This window comes from Terrapene carolina, unplaced genomic scaffold (assembly GCF_002925995.2).
Source record: "Terrapene carolina triunguis isolate 2854851 unplaced genomic scaffold, T_m_triunguis-2.0 Scaffold238, whole genome shotgun sequence".
In the NCBI taxonomy this organism is placed as follows: Eukaryota; Metazoa; Chordata; order Testudines; family Emydidae; genus Terrapene; species Terrapene triunguis.
Window position 1 is genome coordinate 11725073 of NW_020664589.1, and position 22717 is coordinate 11747789.

The window sequence follows — 22717 nt, forward strand, 5'->3', positions numbered from 1 at the left end:
ATAGTTGTGTGTCCTTTGATGCCAATAAACCAGTCAATTGCTATTATGTTTATAATTTGTGTTATAGTATCACACACAGGCCCCGACTGGAATCAAGGCCCTGACATGCTGGGCATTGCACAAACATGTAAGAAGACACAGACCCTGTCCTGAAGAGCTTGCTGTCTCGGGTGACAAATGGGCCATGACGGGTGGGAGGAGCGGGATACCATCCAACGCTTACAGCAGCTATCGGTAGACCAAGTTCCAAGTATCCTCATCTGACCCTCCAATTTAACTGGCCTAAATTGGCTGTTTTCTTATAGACCTCACAGCAGAGTTGGGTCTTGAGGAGTGATCTGAATGAGGGGGAGGGTAGAGTCCTGGAGGATGAGGTAGGACATTCCATGCATAAGGAACAGCATGGAGGAAGGCATGAAGATATTGGTGTCAGATGCTGACCAATGGGCAGATGAGGCTGGCATGGTTGGTGGAGGAGAGTGGTGATGTGAGACAAGCAGACCGGTATGGAGGTGTGGAGTTATGAAGAATTCAAACACCTCCTTGCACAAAAATAAGAGCAACTCCACCCCCAAGCTTGGGGAAACTTTGGCAGGAAGAGGAGGCTGCTTATGATGCAACTGTGGTTTCATAGCTGGCAAGGTGGAGAAGAATCTATGAGTTGGGGGGGACCATCCTCCATGGGAGGGGAAAAGATGGGTTTTCCCATTTTGCTGAAGACTCAAGAAACCACCACCTGAAGTAGCAAGGAATTAATAGATCCCACTGTCATCAGCCAGTGGGCTGTTCTCTGGGATTACAAAATAGGAAGGAAGAAAAGAACCCGGGAGTCAAAGGATGTGTAGTTTAGTTGTCGCTAAAGGGGTCCTTGTTTGACCAGGTCATAACAGTGTTCATGTAAGGCAAGGCTAGGGTCAAAGCTAATGGGGAACTGGGGGTGTTGGTTTAAAACAGGGATACAAAATTAGGTTGGAAATCTAATGAGGACTGGGGTTTGCATGGTTTCCCCCCTTTTAGGTCCAGCTGCAGCTCGGTGCTGCAGAGGCAATGGGAAGAAAGGAAAGGGGTTTAAAATAGAGCTATCCCCACCATTTACAGACTTCAAAGAAAGGTTCCATTTGATGCCATTATGGTTCTAGTCAAACTAGCCCATGCATCCCCATTGGAAATGCCTTGACATGGTTCCTACAAGAGAAGAGGGGCGGAGAATAGTTCCTTATTTTAGTACCGAAAGGCCACAAGGGAGGCCATTTTTGTGGTACACCCAGCCAGTTGGGAAAGGGGGAATAACCGAGAGCTCACGATAAAGCCGTTTCATCCAGTTTGTTCACATAAGCCTGCAAACATCTGGGTTCTGCTTATCCAAACCTCTGAGCTTTTTGAAGTTCACTCATGGCTGCTTATGACTCACCAAGTTTTCAGGGCCAATTTTTCATACACTGGCTTTCGTTTTTGTACTCTCATTGATCTGTGGCTTAGTTTAGGTTGTTTAGATGACATCGCAGCATAGGAATTTCCATAGAGTGGCAAATGGCTCATTTACCTGCCACCAACAATTGCCAGTACCAGCTGATTTGGAGAAAGATGCAAGAAGTCTTGAGGAAGGCAGTTACGGAATATCCTGCCCACAAGAATCGTTTCTTCCTAATCCCATTAATTAGTGTTTTGCTTATGCCCTGGAACTGGAGGATTTAGATCCAAAACTCTTGGGTGACACAACCATCATTCAGGGTGTTCTTGTTATCCACATATATGCCTCACCTGTGACTAAATATGGCATCTTACTGCACCTGCAAATCAGGTGCTTAGACATCAAAATTATTCACACAGAATTTCAGATTGATAAAAGGAGACTCGACTGAGATCTTGCTGAGAAACTGGCTTCCGGATTCCTCCTGCATTGACTTGTTGGCTGTCAATTTAACTCTGATGGGAGTGATACTTGTAACCACTCACAGCCCTTGAATTATCACAGCTGTTACTTCCCAGGCAGAGGGAATCTCTATCCATAAGCCTGTGCTAATGACACGTTTTATCAAGTGGAACATCAGGGGGCTGGCAGAGAATCCCTGAGACATGGATTAGGGCGTAAAGAGAATCTCCAGTGGCTGGATTTTCAAAGCATTCACTTAATCGTGGAAACACATTGATCCACTACCAGTCTGTAGCCCTCTGACTTGGGCTGTCTTCCTATAATAATAATTAATAATTAATAATTAATAAAAAACAATAAAATCTAAGATCCTTCTAATTCCTTTTCAGATTATTTTTAAAAAAGGCATCATGCTTCTTAGCTCTGTGGTTATTCAGAGAAGCTTAAGTTAAATATGGGAGTCTAAAAAACCACTTCAGGCAATATTTTTTTTATTGACCTTAGAGTCACTAAAACTGTTGTGGTAATGCACTAAAACAACAGTCCAGTTAATTACTAATGAATTGCAGTGAGAGTCCCAAAGAAGTGCAGTATTTATGACACGGACAGCGATGCCAAATGAAGTCACTCGTATTATTCTCTCCAGCTGTTTTTGTTGAACCCCAGAGATTTCTCCAAGGTGCTGGTGTTGATGTCATTGGGAGTGATGTGACATTGCTGCACACATGTAAGATGAGCATAGAAAATGATCCAAAAAAGATGTTTTAACATTTTCCAGCACTGTTTGGGAGCTGCATGATGGGAACTAATCCATACATGAGTCACCCAAGCATACATGGATATTATACAATAAATATCAAACAGATCCATATTGGTCAAACCATCATTATAAGTATCATGGGTGGGACTCTGTTAGGGTAAGTTTTTAAAAATATATATATACTTTTCACAGTTCTTTTTTTCATTGAAATTCTGTGAAAATATCATCAACGTTTTGATTTTCTTCCAACCAGTTCTTCAGCTGCTTGGAAAATGGGACTTGAAGTTGACTCTTTTTTCCTCTTTAAATTCAAAATTTTGTCAAAATGGCGAAATTAAACATCTGTCACCATGACTGCTATTGGGTCTTACGTTTGGTGGAGTCAATCCATTTCGTAGCAAAGAAGAAACCACACCAGAAAAGACACAGCTGCAGTTGGCGCTAACTGGCATCCTTGTTGGGAATCTCATCAAAGACAAAAAGCTGAAGGAACCCTGGAGACTGATTTACCTTTATACCCCTAGAACTAGCCTTCCTTCCAGGACATCGAGGGAGTGGTATGGGCACTGCAGCTACCAATGCTGTCCCTGTTTAGTGCAGAAATAAAGAATGCCAGTGGGGCCAGGTGGCACTTACTTAGCACTTACTTCACTGTTGTGATCAGATTGGGCTTTTCACATGTTACTGCTCTCGGATACAACTTTCAAAATCACCTAAATCATTTAGGACCCATTTTTTAATTGTCACTTATGGCCAGATTTTCAAAGGTTTTCAGGTGCCTAAAGATGCAAAGAGATGTCTAATAGGATTTACAAAAGTACCCCTGTCTTTCAATGGGAATAAGGTGTCTAACCTGCATAGAGGCTTTTGATAATCCCAGTAGCACCTATCTCCGTCTTTAGGGGCCTGAATACTTTTGTAAATATAGCCCAGAGGGGCCTAAGTCCCACTGACTTTCACTGAGATTTAGGCTATGTGCCTAAGTCACTTTTGAAAATAGCACTTTGGCTCCTACGTTACTTTTGAATTTTTTTTACCCATCGTTACCCCTTCAGCAGCATTCCAGCACAAATGTAAGTTACGCATCCTGCAGAAGAGGTAGAAAGTTTTAGGCTCCGGCACACAAAGTTAACCCGTGGCATCTTCATTATCACTGCTCCTGTTGAAGAAAGCGGATACTGACACGGAAAGAGAAGAGGTTTGGCTATTCTGTGCAACCGGAACAGCCAAACAAATTGACTCTTCAGAGCGGCGAGAGGAATGGGAGCAGAGCTGGCTGGCAATAAGGTGGGGGAGGTAGCTCTCTCCGCAATATTTATTAGCGGCAACACACTTGAGAGGACACAAAGGGCCTCTGAGCTTCCCAGCACGGCTTGCTCCAGTTAAAGTCAGCTTCTTAAATCAAAGAAACAGGGCTCCTGACAGCCGAGCTATGTGCATCTTTTGTGAAACCCAGCTCCTTTTTTATTACAGGCTAAATTAGCCCATTTTATTGTTTGGCACTGAGGGATGAGGTCAATTGACTGGGATTCCTGCTAACAAGGTTTTCGTTCTGTCTGCCTTTTATGAGTGTGAACGTGGGGGGCTCCGTTAAAGCCTTGCCGTCGTCACTTGCAAAGCAGAGAGAAAGATGAGATACCCAGGAACCTCTTGGGACTCTCTCCCCTTCCCCACAATTGGGCTGTTCCGCCCATCCTGGTGCACTTGAGGTCTGGTTAGTGTCCCAGCACTCCGATGCCTCCCACAATATTGTCACATGGAATTTCCCTCTGGCTTCACACAGTTGAACACTACAGCCATTGGACCGAAAAATAAGGTCACGGAGGAGAGGTCAGCAGAGCCGGGAGCAGGATCCAGTACCAACAACAAGGGAAAAGTGAGAATTGGGCAAAAGATGATTGGGTTTGAGACGGAACAGACACAGTGAATTCTAAAGGAGTTTAGGTTGGCAAAGCTGACACCTCCTTCTGGCCCCTTCAGCGTGTTAATTACACCAGTCTAGACTCAGAGATTCCCTTAGACTCTGAACCTGAGTCTGACTTCAGAGGAGTCTGATCTGGTATACATTATGTGCTGAGAGGACGCGAAGAAGGTGCAAGTTACATCAGCTTAGATTCATTTCTGACTTTGGCCCATTAATGCATCTACAGGAAAACTGGCAGCAGATCCCCTTTATTCGTCAGACTAAAGAAATGACTTTAAACCTCCCTTTGGCTGTGGAAAAACAGCTGAGGATATTAGCCAGGGTTCCTCTCCATACTTAGCTCAGCATTCCTATGCCACTCAGACTAAAAGCAGAGTGAGCCTTAACGAACTCTGCTCTGCTTAACCTACTGGAGTGTACTTAGCTGGCGAACCCTGCTGAGGTTACCTCCTTTGCTTTATCTGTCTCTAGGGGAAGGAGAATTTAGCCTGTATTCGATAAGTGACTTGGAACTATCAGCCCCCCTTGAGGTGTAAATCCATGCTTATCAGAAAGGAATAGCTTTCAACTTTCCTTCCCTGCCTCTTGTAGAAGAACATCAAGTCTGGGTTTTGTTGCTAGTTTATTATTAACAACAATCAATAATAATTTATTTATATAAACTTTCCCGGGCAATGTTAGAAACCCAAACCCAAAGCCTTATGGCAGTGCATGGGAACCAGTTGTAACAGCCAAGCTGAATGAAGTGCAAAAGGATTAAAAAATTAAAGTAATGGTCATTTATGGGCCTGATTCAGCGGGGTGGGGGCTTCCCCAGGTTCCACTGTGACTGAGAAGGGAGGCAGGGAGGGAGGTTTTGTGGTTAAGGCACTGGAGTGGGAAGCAGAAGATGTGGCTTCTGTTCTTGGCTCTGCCGCTGACTCCCTGTGTAACCTTGGCCAACCGACTTTGCTCATTCAGTGCCTCTGTTCCCCATCAGTAAAATGGGGGTAATATTCCCTTCCTGACAGTAATGTTATGAATAGAGCTGGATGAAAACAGGTAACAGTGTTTGCCTCTGAAAAAGGAGGGCAAAACAAGCCCCAACATTCTGGCAAAATAGCAGAACACTTCAAACATTTATTCACCAAAGTAGAAGAGGGTGGGGAATAAGAGGGGGGCAAGTGAGAGAGTGAGTGAGGGAAGTGAGAGAAAAAGAAAAAAAATTCACGTTGGAAAACCGTATGTATATTGTCTCATTGAAAATTCAGGAAATGTGGTTGATAAACAAAAAAATGTTCATTTTTTTAAGAAAAGGTTTTATCAGAAAAAAGGTTACGAATGATGACCAACGTAAACGAGCGCTAGTGATGAGGATACGTGTGTGAGTGTTTGAGAGCTGCTCGCACACTCCGATGAGGAGAGACACGGAAATGGATCTGTTCCCCCTTTGCTGGAAAGTCAGGGGGATGGGGCTGCAGGCCTGGGGCAATGTCAAATTAGGGTAGGGTGGGGCTTGACCAGCCAGCAGATGCATAGAATCAGCATATCTCCCAGAGAGCTCTCTGTTGGCTCATCTCCTGTGGAGCCCTGCCAGAAATTTAAGCTGTGTCCTTCTGGAGGAGCCTATGGTGGCTGCAGAGCGGGCGTGCGTGTGCTTGTCACCACCTGTGTTTCCTTGGCGGGTTTGCGTTCCTCCTCTGGCACAGCTGCTCCTGGGAACGCAGAGGGTTCAGTCTGCATTCACAAAAGCAGATCTGGCCCCCGGTGTTTAAAAACATGTTCCAGTTTTCCTAGGGGTTTTCAGACGTCCTGGCTGGACTCCATCCCAGGCTTCTGGTTCCCATTACAGGACCGCATCATCCGCCCAGGTTTTTTTTTGGTAAGGCTCTCTTTTTCTGCAGCTTTAACAATGTTGTCTGTTATTAAATAAACCCTCTTTCCCTAATGTACAAAAAATCAGTTCTAATCATCCGAGTAACAAAGCATCTGTCTATTGATTAAACTCTTGCTCTGTGTTTCAAAGTAAAACTGTGGCGCTTTATAAAAGAATGTTTGGAGCTCATTTTTAGGCTACGGATATTGTGTGCCTGGTTCATTATGGGCTGAATGGTCCTTAAAGCAGACATGATTCCTAACAAACCTGCAAGGTGCCTGATTTCAAACAGGCCAAGTCTAACTTGTGACATTTTTTCGGATGTCGGTGTTTCTGTTCCTAGTGGAGCGGTGATAATGTAGAAATAAACTGGAAATAAATGGTAGTCTGTTTAGAAATCCATGGATGACTCACAAGTCCAGCTGGATGAGCGACATGTGATTAGATCCAAACTGGGTTGCGAAGGAAGTCATTTACCTAGGACACTCCTCATCCAAGGCACGGGGAGCCCTTTGACAGGGAAGCTTGCATCTCCCTTGTCTGTATGGTACCTGTCTTGTGGATGTCATTGTCAAGGGCTATCAGCAGCACCAAACTGGATGAGGCTGTCCAGGAGATGCCGAGGTTGTGATCTCTCTCTAGATGCAATATCTTCTTGTGATAATGCACCTGGGAATGACAAGCGAAGCACAGTCACTTCACACCCTTGTAAGCAGGGAGGGCTAAAGCAGATACTCGATGTGCACCCAAGGATAATGGGTTTTGCTGGCTGACTTGTCTCAGACCAAGTTCCTGAACAATCCTACCTTACTTGAGTGGGGGAGACTAGACAGCCTAATAGGACTCTTCCTTCTCTAATTCCTTGGTCCATAATTGGGTCTTTTGTCTGCATAAGGACTGAGTACAGACTTCAGTCTTTGGGCCTGTGGTACTATGACTACATGTGTCTTTGTTGTCTCATGCTTCGGGCTTCAGCTGGTCACCTGTAGGGGTCAAGAAGGGATTCCCCCCCCCCGGTGTATTCTGAGGTTTTCTGTCTCCTTCCTCGGAAGCATCAGAGATGGCCATAACTGAAGATGGGGCACTGGATGGGAATTCTCTTCCTCGGCTGGTGGGCCTTGCTCATATGCTCAGGGTCTGTCTGGTCACCTTATTCAGGATTGGGAAGGAATTTTCCTCCTGGTCAGATAGGCTGTTTTGTTTTTTTGCCTTCCTCTGCCGCATGGGGCACGGATTACTTGCTAGGATTATCTGGGTGTATCTCACCTTATTCCCTGCCACTGCAAGGGCCCTCCTATTCTCTGCCTGTGGCACAGAGTAGTTTAGCCTCCTGAGGGCTGTAATATGTCAATGTAATTTTGGTTGTTGGGGTTACTGTGCGGGTGGTGGCGGTGACCTGCACTATACAGGAGGTCACACTAGTTGATCCAATAGCACCTTCTCGTCTTAAACTCTGACTCTTTGATTGATGTGGGACTTCTTTCTTGTTTTGATTCCCCCAGGGGGACATCCAGCAGCTCCTGGTTGTGGCAGACCCCAGGGCAGCCTATGATTATTGTGAACACTACAGCCCTGACTGTGACACAGCCATTCCTGACACCCCCCAGTCTCAGGACCCGAACCAAGATGAATACGTAAGTAGAAAGGAAGAACGTCCACTTGTGCATGCCTGAAACCTTTGGGGTAACTGCTTAATGGTCCCACGAGGGACACCCAGGATGGGTACCAATGCATCACCCTCTGTAGAGGGAATTTGTTCAGGAGAAGGAGGAGGAACACAAGCCAACAGTGGTCAGGGCAGAAGCAGTCGTGATCAAAGAGGGAAGAGACGATAAGGAAACCAGGAAATGTAAGAGTAATGAAAAGCAAGCAAAGGGTTCCAGTGACAACTGCAAGGGAAATAAATAATAATAATTGGGGAGCAGACTAGCCGTAAATAAGCAAATGCACTGTGGCTATTAACTGAGATAGCATGTGTGCACTGTTTCTTATTTAACTTCCGTTTCATTTTGCTGTGAGTCTCTCAATAAGTCACTGGCTTGTCTTGAATTGTTTTCCCCACCCCGTGTGGTTGCAAAAATCTGTTGCATAATAAAACAGTGGAAGGGATCCTGGAGCATGGAAGATGAAACCCTGCCAAGGTAGGTCAACTTTCTGGCCTTGTAACCTTGATAATTTTTTTCTTTAAGAGATTGAATCCAGTTTACAAGACCAGGCACCCAATGCTACATGTGAGTGCTTGGAACAACCTTTAAAACCACAATGTCAGTGTGGTTTAGTGGATAAGGTACAGGGCTAGATCTCAAGAATTGTAGGTTCTAATCCCAGCTTTGTTGCTGATTCGCTGTGTGACTTTCAGTGTATCACTTCATTTTTCTGCTCCTTGTTTTCCCAGAGTGTGAAATGAGGGCTTGTCTACACGGTGATATAGAAGCCCTGGTGTGACTCTACAATGCATTAGCTTGCCGCAAAGCAAAGTAACTGGTCAGGTTAATTACGCTACCATGCACTAAAAGCTTGTATGCTGTAGATTTACACGCTGGCTGACTGCGCACTAAATCGCCATGTAGACAAACCCCGAGTATTTGAGTGCTCAGGTGCCCATAGGAAGCAGAGTGGGTTACCCTACTGTGTAGCAGCGCAAGTTTAAAAATTGGGCCCTCACTAACTATTGCAACTGAATATAATAACATACATATATCACTTTCTAAATGCCAACAGATGTTTCAGGTCAATAGTTTTAATAAGATCAACTGATTTTTGAAACGTCAGCTATTAGGAGAGGTCAAAAACCGTGGAAAAAAATCTGTTTTGTTTTTTTGTTTTTGGTTGAAATTTCATTTGACCAAAATGTTCTAAGCAGACCTATAATTATCCCTTGAGTTCTTGGATAAACATTCAGCTGTGCCTAGTTAAGAGAATCACTAGAAAGGGTTAGACCGGGGTGGGCAAACTTTTTGTCCTGAGGGCCACATCTGGGTGTGGAAATTGTATGTCGGGCCGTGAACACTCACAAAATTGGGGCTAGGGGTGCGGGAGGGGATGAGGGCTCTGGCTAGGGGTGCAGGCTCTGGGGTGGGGCTGGGGATGAGGGGTTGGGGGTGCAGGAGGGTGCTCGGGGCTGGGACCCAGGGGTTCAGAGGGCGAGAGGGGGATCAGGGCTGGGGCAGGGGGTTGGGGTGCAGGAGCGGATTGGGGTGCGGGCTCCAGGCGGCGCTTATCTCAAGCAGCTCCCAGAAGCAGCGACATGTCCCCCCTCCAGCTCCTACATGGAGGCACGGCCAGGTGGCTCTGTGTGCTCCCCTGTCCGCAGGTGCTGCCCCTGCAGCTCCCATTGGTCACAGTTTTTGGCCAATGGGATTTGCGGGGGCGGCGCTTGGGGCGGGGGCAACGTGCGGAGCCCCTTGGCTGCCCCTACGCTTAGGAGCTGGAGGCGGGACATGCCCCTGCTTCTGGGAGCTGCGTGGAGTGGGGCAAGACCCCGACCCCGCTCCCAGGCTGGAGCTTGAGGGCCAGATGCGGCCCCCGGGCCATTGTTTGCCCTCCCCTGGGTGAGACCAAGATTTTTCAATAGTGACTAGTGACTATGGATTCCTCTTATGTTCTTTTTTTGGGGAGAGGGGGTCTTGAGACCTCTTAAAGGGGCTGATTTCCAGATACTGCTGACATCTACCCTCTGAAAATTAGGCTCTTTGAAGGTGTTTCAAGTTTGGCACCCAGAATCATTTTTGAAAATCTCAGCCTCACTTACGCTCATATGCATGTACAAAACCCTTGGTTTAGTCACATACCTATGTCTGATCCAACTCACATTAAAGCCAAAAGGAATCTTTCCATTGACTTCCCTGGACATTAGATCACCCTCAATACCCTGCTTCTGTCTAGAGAAACATAAAGGCTCATTTCTTTTTTTACAATTAATGTGCTCTAAAGAAGTGGAAACAATAAATAAGTACAAGCAAATAGACTCCATTGTGGTTAAAATCTGGGAGGATGGTAGGGAAATAAACCTATTTTTGGACCCAGTTGCTCAACTAGCTGCAAAGGGCTTGTCTTGGAAGGGCCATGTTACTCTATGGAATTTTATACAAGAATGGCCTTTAAATACCAATAAAATCAGTGTACTGGGTTAGGAATTTGTCTCACGCAACTGTAACAAAAAGCTTTGTTTGTATTTCATTTAAAAAAATGGCCGACGCCTTATGGAAAACTCTGAAACTGTCGTATTTTACAAGTCATTTCTACTACAGGCTGCTTACTCTGTATTACTACAGATATATGCATGAAAACAGAAACATTGCTTCTTTAAGAGCTCATTTGTCTCAAGTCGCTTTTCCCCCATCTGACACAAAACAGGAGGTTCTGACTACTTTTGAGTTATTGAAAATCCCTATGTACTTTTCAGCATGAGTGTTAACTCTGGTGTACTGGCCAAATTCCAGTTTGGGTAAATTCATTCCACCTCCTTAACTTCCCCCAAAACTTAAATGAAATTACATGTTAAACAGCTGCCAACGTCTACCTCAGAAGCAGCTGCATTTCAGTGGTGGCTGAAAGGATTTTATGCAGTCTGCAAAGCATATTGGCATCTTTCAGGGAAGAATATGCCACAGGAATATAAGAGATTATTATTCTTTAGTCACAAATTTCTCAAAAAAACAAAAATTATGCCCCAGGTATACTGTAGGCAGAATATCACAGGAGCTGATGAACACTGAAAAAGCAAGAACCTGGTAGAAAGCAAATATCAGTAGAAAGAAAGGGTAAAGGATAAGAAATATGGAAGGCGCTTAATTACTTCAAGCATAGGAGTAGATCCATTGACTTCAGTGGAACTACTCACGTGCTTAAAATTAGGCATGTGCTTAATTAGCTTCCAGAACCAAGGTCTATATGACCCAAATTTAAAAAATACTTAGCAGTACAAATGCGTTTGCAAAATATTTGTCTAATCTGTACATGAGAAATGAAACTCTGGCTCCACTGAAGTCAATGGCAACACTCTGGCTTCCGGAGAATGGGGATGTTGCCCAGAATGGGTAATTTGCACATACAAATGCACCTAGACAGCCATTTGGACATAAAATTAATCCATGCAATTGCTCACACTATATTTGTGTGGGCAGGCCTATCTTGTCTGAATGTGTTGCTCAATACTCTGCAATATGCAAGCATAACTGAATCTGCGTGTTCAGTTCTCAGAGTTTTGCATGAGGCATCAGTGTCTCTTAAAAGACTGATTTTCAACGTGCATTTGTGAGTGATGGTGCCTGAAGGGGTCGCGCATGCAGGAGTGGCCGCTGTATTTGCCTTTGCCAGGCTGCAAAACCAGGAGTCGCCTTTTGTTAATTTTTATTTTGTGCAGCTTCTGTGAGTGACAGCGGGGGTCAGACCCAGAAATATTATTAGGACCACTCTGATCAAGGCCATTACATCTCAGCTAACCTATGTTTTATCAGGATTGTTTTAGAAGACACTCTATTAATGATTGCAAAGCTTAAATGAAACTTTAGAGCCTTCTCTCCTAAGGTGCATGGGAGTTTTTTGCTGTACACATCTAAGGCAATAATATGACCCACAGTAATCCAAATGATGATCCTTTCTCAACTGCGTCTCTAGGGAATTTACATCTTTTGACGTGTCGTTTTTATCGTTTTAGTCTGTTAAATGGTCCAGAACCGTTAGTCAGGGTCACCTCCAATGGTTTGGTGGCCCAGTGTGGGAGCATCAGGTTCAGGAAGTCAGCTAGGATCTCTGGTATCTTGAATCAAGAGGCAGTCCCCACCGCAGTATATGGACAGGTGCTATGGGATTTACATTCAGATGAGTATAGAGTAGCACACGGAGCAAAGCAGCCAGTGAGGATAGAGGGAGAAAACCATCATCTCGTACTTGGTCAAATTAGAAAGCTAAATGTGTTACAAACAGGTTAGTGAATAAAGCTGGCTTAAAAATAATTCCTTCCCCCCATTCTTTTGTGGAAATTTGGATGCAGCCTTTCATCAGATCTCAGATGTCTGTAAACTTTAGCCTTCTTTACTCATGATCCTTTTGTGTTCGTTTTCCCTGTGCTTCACTGTCGCAGATGCCAGTGGAAAGACAATTTCAAAGGCACTGTACATTTGAATATAAAATTCACATGGCCTAGCAACAGCTGGCAAGGAACTCACTTAAGGAGTTGTCTGCCTTCACCTTGTTTCTTGCTGTGGTTCCTTTGCAGTACACTGAGGGGGATGGAGAAAGTGACACCTATTATTATGAATATCCCTACTACGAGGACACCGATGACACAGGAAAGGCAGAAGCACCCACTGCCAAGCCTGTTGATGCTGAAGAAGCTGCTAGAGAGGTGACCGAAATTAAAGAGGTAGGTGACGGGGAGGTGGCAAGCACCTGTTTTGTTTCGTCTTGTGCTTTATTTCAAGGCTTGCCATTCCGAATTTTTATAGACACATCAATGGCATGTGGATGAAAGGCTGGAGACTTAAAATGGAAGAAACTACTGTAGATAGCTCTGCATTTGTGCTTTGTGCATGCAGTGTGAGGTTTCCATAGTAATGTGATGCCTGTACGTTGGGCTGAACGAGGATGGGTAACAAGCTTGGTGGTTTCTGGCACCTAGTCTCTTCAGCAGAGCTAGAAGAACGGGGGCTGTGATCTTGCAATCAGAGCATGATTAGCCATGATCTGCACCTGAAAATATACTTGAAGCAAGATCTTGCATATATGTCTACATGGAAGATTAACTTTGTGCACTAAGGATGTGTCTACGCTGCAAGTGAACATGTGATTGTAGCACAGGTCGGCATAGCCGTGCTAACTTTAATCTGTCTAGCACAGCTAACAATTCTAGTGTAGACATGGCATCACGAGTTCAGCAGAATACATACCCAGGGTCCCCGGTGGGCTTGTCCTCTGATTGCTAGCCTGTAGTGCCACATCTACACTAGTATTTTAACCCAGGCTAGCTGGATTAAAGCTAGAATGATTGTCACCCCATGCTACAATCACACCTTCACTTACAGTGTAGGCAAACCCTACATCATTTCCACAATGGTAGTTGCTTTTGCCTTCAGAGCTTTTTCTATTGTGCATTTTGAATCCCTGAATCTCAAGGCCTAAATTTTCAGAAGTGTCCATTGGCTTTAGGGCACCCAGCCTGAGACCACTTGGGCTGGATTTTTAGAGCTGCTCAGCACCCCCAGGTCCTATTGCCATCAGTTTCTCTGAACACCTGAAAATCAGGCCTGTAGGTCTCACAGTAGGCACCCAAAATGAGTAGTCACTGCTGAAAGCGTAGTTCTGAGTCTTTACAGCTTTTCACTGTGCTATCAATTAGCTGCCTCCTTGGTTTTAAAGAGCCTTCTTGTTTTAGACAGGAAAAGAATTTTCAAACCCATGTCTTAGCCGATAAGAGAGCCAGAACATCCTCTACTTTCTCTAACCCGGGCATTGTTTGTGTTTTGCAATAGGAGCTCACCTCTCCAACCACACAAGCACCTACAGTGGTGGAAAACAGGGAGGAGACAAAAGAGGATGAGAAGGTTGATGACCCCATCGTGGATGAATATAATTATGAAACCATTAACGAGGAGTACTACACTCCCCTCCCTTACGAGGACCTCAACTATGAGGATATTATAGACACTCAGGATACCCTTACTGAAGATGCTGTCGAAGCAGAAGTCCCCGCCAGCACAGTCATCACCCCCAACGTAACCAATGTAATTTCCTCCAAGGAGTCTATGATTTGTCCTTTTCTTTGTTACTTTTAAGTCTTGATTGCAAAGGATCTAATGGAAAAACTTGAAGTGTCCAAGGCATTTGTAGAGAAAAGGGCCTCCCTGAAAAATATAATCCTCCTGCATTTTCCCTGTGTGAACACAGCACTGCTACATAGAACTGGTTAAAATTTTTCTTATGAAAAAAGTTTTCCCGTCAGAAAATCTGGGTTTAGTCAAAATCAATGTTTTGTTCAGGAAAATGTTGGTTTTGACTAATTTTTTTTTTATTTCCAGTCAGGAGAATCAAAACAAAAAAATTGTTTCAAGTCAGAATTGTCAGTTAAATTTTAAAAAAAATTGTTGATTTGATAGAAAATGTCAAATTTGGACATTTCCAGTTCAATTCTGTGAAATTTTTCAGTATTTCAAATTTTTCTTCCCATTTGGAATGGAAGCTCATTTTGAAATGTCAGAATTTCTCATGGTTATGAATGTTACATTTTCCTAACCGCTCTACTAATAGTAAGGTGAGATTCAAGCTTCCACAATAAACATACTGTGAAGTGATTACATTTTCTGGTGACCCTCTCTCTTTCTGTTTTGGATTAAATGTATTACACTCCCTACAAGTTAGTTAATATTCAAGCAGGTCTATTCCCCTTCCTCTCCCAAATTCTACAGTTTCAGCCCATTTGTTCTTTGTGAAAAATTGTCACCATTTTTTGGACAGTTTCTGTTAAATATACAGGCATGGGGAAATTCTTACCACATTCCCCAAAATAAATTAACTGAGATATGGTGGGAAACTGCCATTCCAGAAGTTCAACAAAACCAACAAAACTGTGCTGCAGAGCAACCCAATGACAACTATCTAAAGCTGGTAGAAATTTGAAAAATTTGAAATTAAATTAAAAAAAAAATCCCTCTCTGGTCTGCAGCTAGCTGTGTCACCGTTTGAAATATTTGAATCTTAAAAATTTCAAATTTTGAAGGGTAATATAATTTTTTTCCAAAATCGTTTCCTTTTCGTCCTGACCCGTTCTAGCAATAACTACCTGAGTTACTGGACAGGCCTTGATAGACACTTAGGTAATGTAGACAATCAGTTTTGTGATGTCTCATTTCATGGCTCCTATTATCTCAGAGGGGTCCATCTGTCACGTTTTGCCCAAATGGGCAGAGGCAGGTACAAGAAAGGTTGGCTGTAAGCTTGAACACAGCTGCTTTCTGGAGCTTTTTGGGTTGTTTCCTGATTGCATCTGTGAATGTTCCATATTTAACATGTGTCCTGCCCTCACCATCTAATATTGATGTTCAGATGGGTCCCTATTGGTGTTGTCATCAAATTAGACTAGAAGTGTCATGTCTGTGCCTACTAAATTTCTCTCCCAACCAGAAAATAACCCTCTTCTGGACTTCTTCTCTGCCCAGAAGCCTTGACAACAAATGTCAGTAGTGGGATAATATTTCCCAGGAGACCTGGCAGAAATTTTGGTTGCTTCTTGAATAGAGAGGGAGAATTTAATTGTCATACTGACAAAAAAAAATACACCTCTCTGGGAAGCAGAGAAAGATGTCAAAGAGGCAGCAAAGGCTGGCCAAGAGAATTAAAGTTGGGCATAGATGCTTCCCAGAATGAATTAAAAGGTGTCATGGAAGCTGGCCAAATGGAGATCCAAGCAGCTGTAGCAAGACAGGAGAGGAGCCCACAATAGATGAAGGGACTTTGAAGGATTCGAATTTCCCTTGCAGTGCTCATGGGAGAAGTGGAAATGGGACCCTGCAATCTTGAAGCCTAAATCTGTGTCTAATTTTCGTGACGAGAAATGGGATTCAGGTTGGAGACAAGGAACAGTTGAGAGGTTTGAAAACACATCATGCTCAGTTTGACACACAGAATGTCAGCAGCAGCACAAAGACTAGGGGAGACACGTCTCGCAAGCCCTGATCCTGTGAACGAATTGTCAGACATTCAGTCCAGCCTTGCCATGACTCGTGATGTAATGATCACTCTTCATCCAGTTCAAGAAACAGAATGGCACTCAGCCCAAGGGGCAAAACATGGAGTAGCTGCACAGTTTTTGTTTACTGTGGATTCGACCCTTCAACAGCAGAAAAGGGCAGTTTGCCGGCTGTTGAATACAGAAGTAAAAAGTTGAAATAATATGGGAGTTGGGGAGAGTGGCCAATAAATCCCACAATCTACTGGAAGTTTCTTTTCCTGAGGCAGATGGTACTGGTCCCTGTTGGAAACGAGATACTGGTCTGAATCCAGTAAGGCAATTCCTAAATTCCTGTCACAGCCCTTTAATAAGATCAGGAAACGTGTGCTGTGAACATTAGACCAGGCCTGTTGTTAATGCTGGGGGATAGGTATTCTAAAATTGGACTCAGATGGAAACTGATTGGAGAACTAGCAGCAGTTCACAAATGGGGTAACTTGGGTTTATAAGAATGAAACTTTTGGAGTCTGAGCATGGGCTTTTGGAAGCGGATTTAGTCAATGAACTCATATGGGTTTAGATTTCATTGTGGCTAATAACTACGTGATGACTTCCAGCAAAGCAATTCTGAACATTGAGTATGGAGAAATACGCCTGTGAAAGATGGAAACTAGGTAAAAATATGCTTTGTTCAATGACTGCTCTTCAGGGAGCAAGCTGTTCTCTTCCTCCGGAGGCAGGTGTCACAATTTCAAATTCGTATCTGCATAATTTTTCAACAAAGGGAGTGGTGGAAAATCTGGTTTGAATGAGGCTCTTTGAAAGTGGCAAAAGAAATTCACTAACTTTTGGATGATTTTTTTCAGGCCAGCTTGTGACCCAGATTTTTTGAGGTTTTTTTTTCCCCCCTCAAAATTTCCCAAAATGTCCATTTTTCACACTGAACCCCTCCTCTGTCAAAAATTTCAAAAAATGTTGCTTCTTTTTCAAGCAAATTGATTTCTGTTTTTTAAAAATGGAAAAAAATATGAAGACTTCAGTGTTTTGAGTTTATAGCATTTTAAATTTCAAACAAGAAGGTCTTCCAGTTAGGATGTTATGTGTTTATGGCAAGCAACAGGTTCTAATGTCTGAAGAATTACGGTTAAACTGAATCTAGGGAAATGTGAGCTCTTGCTAAGAGAATGCCCTGGTCGGCTGATCAGTGAGAAAGAAATTTCCACTGGGTGAAGGAGGGCAAGAGGTGGTGCAGAAGTGGCTAAATTCCTTCTGGCTCACAGATATATAGAATTTTCTAGGACTCTGTTTTCATTTCTGGGTTTGCCAACATAGCAGAATGTGCATATGTTAAGTGAGAAAAGAAAACCCGAGAGTGGTAGCTAAATTGTGATTTCATTGACAAATACTTGGCCTTTGCAGAGTTAAAAAAGGCACTTCACTGTGTTAGTGTTAGCTTGCCCATGTTTTAAAACCCCTTTCAGATTAGACACAGATGCCCGTGCTTATGGAATATGAGCAGTTTTGGCCCAAGAACAAGGATTGGAACTGATGGTGGCATATTACAGCAGCTCTAAATCCTTCCTTTCTGGTGGTGAAATAACTTCTCTCTGAACTGTTAGAAGTAATTAAGGCCATGGTCCATGTTCATTATAACCTGCATGGGAGAAAAACCTGTGCTCAGAACAGACATGCTTCTTTACAATGCTCTTTAGATTCCAGAATGCCATGGGACAGTTGGCCTGGAGGTTACCGAAATTACAGGACTATGATATCATTGTTGCACACAGGGTTGGCCAGAAGCAAGGAAATTCTGAGGCTTTGTCTAGATGTCCTCGTTTGCTGAACCATTGCGTATATTTCCTCTTAAGAATCAGAAGAGGGAGTTATTTGGGTAGGGAGAAATGTGTGCTAATGAATGAATAGTACCCTCTCAGATGCCTAAGTGCAAATGTTCAAAGTTCTGCTTTTGGAACAAGCATAACTGTAATGTTGGATCCCAGAACAGTTCGGGAGTGAACAAATGGAAGATCCTAGTATAGGGAAACCTTGATTTTTCCAAAAATTTGGGAGGGTCTTTGTAAAATCTGGGATTCATAATGATAAATTTCAGTTTCAGTATGAATTTTAGATATGGGCCCAGCTGTAAATTTCTCTATGCTTGTTAACCTGGAGATTGGGCTATCTGGGGTTTGGAATGAGCTGGGGTTTGAGCATTTAGCCTCATGCCTCGTAATGTGGAGTGTCTGGAACTTTTTGTCATGTGTTATTGCCCATACTCTGCGTGGTTTCTCACACAGGGTGTTTTACACATGCAATACATTTCATGAAGCAAGTAGGAAATCAGGGGGAAATGTCATATTGAGTTCCATATGGGTGTAGCATTTTATATCTGTAATCCTGTTTGCAAGTCCCTTTGAAGGAGTCCATTGGTGGTCCCTGGAAGCCTTTAGATGCTTCTTTACTAAACATTCTTTTATTATTGCTTTGTATTTGTATTTACTTGTGCCATTATCATAAAGCTTATCCACCCCTGCTCCTCTCTATCTGGGGGATACACCAGACTCCTCCCCTTAGTTTTTAGAGCATGTGTTGGGTTAGGGGCGTCTTTTGTCTGACACATGCTGCTGTTCTTGTTTTCAGGCCGAGGTGGAAACAGGTCAAGGGGGAGACGACCAAGATAAAGACTTTACTGAAGAAACAATAAAAGAGTATGATGGGAATTACTATGATACCTACTATGACCGAACTGCCTCTCCTGATATTGGGCCAGGAATGCCTGCTAACCAAGAAACAGAGTATGAAGGGGTAATGGAAGACTTTCTGACTCAAGATCCCTTTTTGAATTTCTTTCCAGCTGCTTTCTTAGCCCAGTTTTTCAGCTTTTGGAGGGGCAGGAAACCTCAACCTACTTCCTCAATCCCTTTCACTTCCCCCAGGTAATATGTAGGAGTTATAAAAGGAAAAGGCCCATTAGATTCCTCGTTCTTGTCTACATGGGAGCACTGAGAAAAATTAATATGAATTAACTAAAGGTATGAATTTTAAATAAATTTAAACTGCATTTACCCCCGGTGTGGATGCGGTCATTCAGAATTAAAGTGCCTTGCTTCTGTTTAGTTTAATTCACTTCCAAAATAAATGAAGCAAAACCAAATTAAGGCCACTTAAATTCTGAAAAAGTGTGTCCACATGGAAATGTAATGTGATTTAACTAATCCACTTCAAAAGATAATTTGGATTAATTTTCCTGAGTGTTTCTGTGTAGACAAACTTGTAGATTCCAAAGCCAGAAGGGACCATTGTGATCATCTAATCTGACCTCTACCGTAACACGGGCCATAGAACTTCCCCCAAATAATTCCTGTTTGAACTAGAGCATTTTATTTAAAAAAAAAAAAGATCAAAACTTGATTGAAAAGTTGCCAGCGATTAGGTCACCTTCATTTATCCTGCTGCATATGGAGGCAATAATTCCTTAAAAATAGCTGACTTCTGAAACCGCTGTGCACTAGAGAGATGGAACAGAACCTTAGATAGTAAGAAAATGAGTCTTTGCTCCTTTTTTAATATGTGTCTTCTGCACCCATCTGCACCAAGTTCAGTCCCTGGGTGGTGTGGGCTCTGCTGACTGCGTCTTGATCATGTTACTGGTTCCCAGTCTGAATCCAAGTGAGACAGCAAGTTTATATCCTCTGTGTTTCTCTTGTGTGATACAGATTGGTGGCCCACGAGGTGAGAAAGGACAGAAGGGAGAGCCTGCAATAATTGAACCGGTAAGGATGCCCTTCATCTACAAAGATTTCTTCTTCAGGGAGTGGGCAGGTGTATATGGAATTGTATGATACTGAAAAAGAGTTCTGTGTCGCTCGAAAGCGTCTCTCTTTCACCATCAGAAGTTGGTCCAATAAAAGATATTACCTCCCCGACCTCGTCTATGGAACTGAAAAGCAGTCATAGGTTCGTATGTTCTGTAGTCACGTCTCATGCTCACAGCTGCAGCTCGTAGGGGAATGGTCAGAATTTTCCAGGAAATAATTTCAAACGAAATTGAAAATTTTTCATATTATGAAAAAAAAAATTCTGGTAGACATTTTCTGGATTTTTTTAAAATAAAAATTGAAAATGATTTTTGGGGGGTTTATTTTAAGAAACAGGGATAATTTGGAAAGAAATTTAAAATTTTCCATTTGCTCCTTTTCTCCCCTCCTCCACCCAAAAAAGCTATTTTTGTTTGTAATAATTCTTTGGCCAATTTTTTTTTTTTTTTTTACCAGTGTTATGTAAAAAACAAGTGAAATGGCAAGAGCCTGTCTTAGGACTCCAATGGCTTTTACTTAGTCCTCGGTTTGAATTACAGCCCTCCCATCTGAATCCCTGCAGTCTGGGAGAGCTTAGATCCAGATCTGAACGTCACAGCTCAGGCCCACTTCTTAATTTTAGAATTGAGGAGCGCACCTCTGTGGCAAGGAAAGGGTTCTCCCAGCACACAGCTGTGGATGCCGAGAATGATTTTTTTCCTCTTCAACGTCCATTCTCTCCTTTAGGCCTCCATGTTGTTAAGGGCCTTGAAACTGCTCTTGTATGATTGTTCAAGAACCAGAATCCTACACTCTCTACTTCTCTGTTTTGCCTGCACTGAGAGCAAGGGTTTCTCAGGCCCACCTCTGAGGCACTTTTTGGTTTTAAAGTGCAGTTGTAAAATCAATTGCACTCACTTTATCAGTCAAAGGAATTTTCCAGCTACCCTATTGGGATCTGAGACTCAAGCTGGGTTCTTTCGGTTTTTACAGCATCACCATTGATAAAGTCTCTTGGCCTTATTTTCCGAGCTTCTGAGAACCTGCAGCTTCACTTGGCTTTAAGAAGAGATGTCCGTGCTCAACGCCTTTTGAAAATCTAGTCCCTGTGTGATCAGAGTTTAGCTGACAATTTAACTGATGTCACATGAAACGGACAGGAATTCAGTTGCCCCACCCACAGGGTGTCTTGCCTTGGTGGGATTAACTGGAGGAACAACTGGTTGTTGTGAGCTCTGATTGAAAGGTTCACAGGGAACGGAACTATTATTACATAGCCCCTTTTCCATCCATAAGTACACTTTAAGATCTCAACTTGCCTCCGTGTTTGCATCCCTCTCCTCACCCCCAGGAGAGACCCACAGGTATTCGGAGCCTTTCAATTGCCACCGTTCATCTTGTGCCTGAGTCTCCGAAAGGCCAAGCACACACTCGTTGCAGACCAGTAACTCAATTAACCTAATTTTTCATTGGCAGAATGCCAACACAGGGCCAGAAGAAAGAACAACACTTCCTACCTCTTGGAGTCAGTTTTTTTCTGCCCTTTCTCCGTTTCTCTCCTGCGTGAGCCTTTCCCAGAGGGTAGGGGGGAGGGTTTGACACCCAGAACCAGTGCTTATAAAAAGCATTCCCGACCCTCCAAATCAATTCCTTCCTTTCTGGGCCCTGCTTTCATTCTGTGGACATGGGCCCTGCTTTCATTCTGTGGACAAAGGGAACAAAATGGACAGTTTGTCTAACTGAGGTGTGGAAAGCTCTGTTAAAATACGGGGGCGGGAGGGGGGGAACCTGCTTAAACTCAGGCTGCCCCGTCCAATCTGAAATGTTGCAGAGCGAACAAAATAGTTAAGTGTAATCATCCAGAAAGAATTTGGCTGCCTTAGCTGTTTCAAAACACTGGAGCATATATTGCCATTGCCAGAAAATAAACAAGACCAAATGCTGCCTTTCCTCTCTTCCTTTGGTTCCCCTTTAGCTGAGAGAAATGCAGATTCATTGTGCTCTTTCTCTTTAGCAAAGGCACTTTCTTCAGATGGGAGCTGCTGGTGTGGGGGGGGGGGGGGGGGGGGGGGAGGATTCCTCTGTACTTTCCGTCCTTTCTTTCAGTCCATCTGTCTTTCAATCCTTACTCGGTGCTGACGCTTGCTGGAGGCAGCAGGACAGCACAGTCTTGAGTCTAATGGTGCCCTCCAGCTAATAGTTTCTGTGCTGGCAAAGGCAGCATTAACACTCAAGGTCTCCAGGAGATGCGTGAGAGCAGGGATCTGGGAGTCAGGACTCCTGGATTCTGTTCTCCATTGTTGTACAGCTTTAGAGCAAAGCCAAACACAAGAGCGACTCGCTCTGTCACCTTGGGCAAGTCTCTCTTCCTCTCTGAGCCGTGACTAAGGGCATGTCTACACTTAAAACACCCGCGGCACAGCTGCGCCATTGTAGCGCTGCAGTGCAGACACTCCCTCCGCCGACGGGAGGGGTTCGCCCATCTCCATAGGTCTCCATCGCCCTGTCGACTTAGCCGCTGTCTGCATGGGGACTTTAGTTGGTTTAACAACGCCACACCAAGGGGGTGAATTTTTCACACCCCAACCAACGTAGTTAAACCCACCTAGTTTTCTAGTGAAAACGAGGCCTAAGATGCCACATTATGGTAACTGATGGTAAATGTTGAGACTTAGGATGACATCTGAACTTTCCCTTCCCCGCTCTATAAAACAGGCAGAAATTATAATATCTTTATTAAAATGCTTGGGCTCTTCAGATGGAAGCGAATAAATTAAAACAGCATTGTTTTATTTTTATCCCTTCGGATTAACTTGAGGAGCTCCCCGTGTCTGTCCCTTT

The 22717-nt window shown here is 43.6% G+C and overlaps 1 protein-coding gene across 1 annotated transcript in view; it reads left to right on the forward strand.

The window, feature by feature from the left end:
- The window catches only part of COL5A1 (collagen type V alpha 1 chain), a 239793-nt gene that overhangs the window by 96430 nt on the left and 120646 nt on the right, over positions 1 to 22717 (forward strand). Inside the window, exons 5-9 of the mRNA XM_024206663.3 lie at positions 7915 to 8046; positions 12633 to 12779; positions 13885 to 14136; positions 18720 to 18884; positions 19796 to 19852. Of these exons, the coding sequence (XP_024062431.2) occupies positions 7915 to 8046; positions 12633 to 12779; positions 13885 to 14136; positions 18720 to 18884; positions 19796 to 19852 (753 nt within the window). The remainder of the gene's footprint in view (positions 1 to 7914; positions 8047 to 12632; positions 12780 to 13884; positions 14137 to 18719; positions 18885 to 19795; positions 19853 to 22717) is intronic.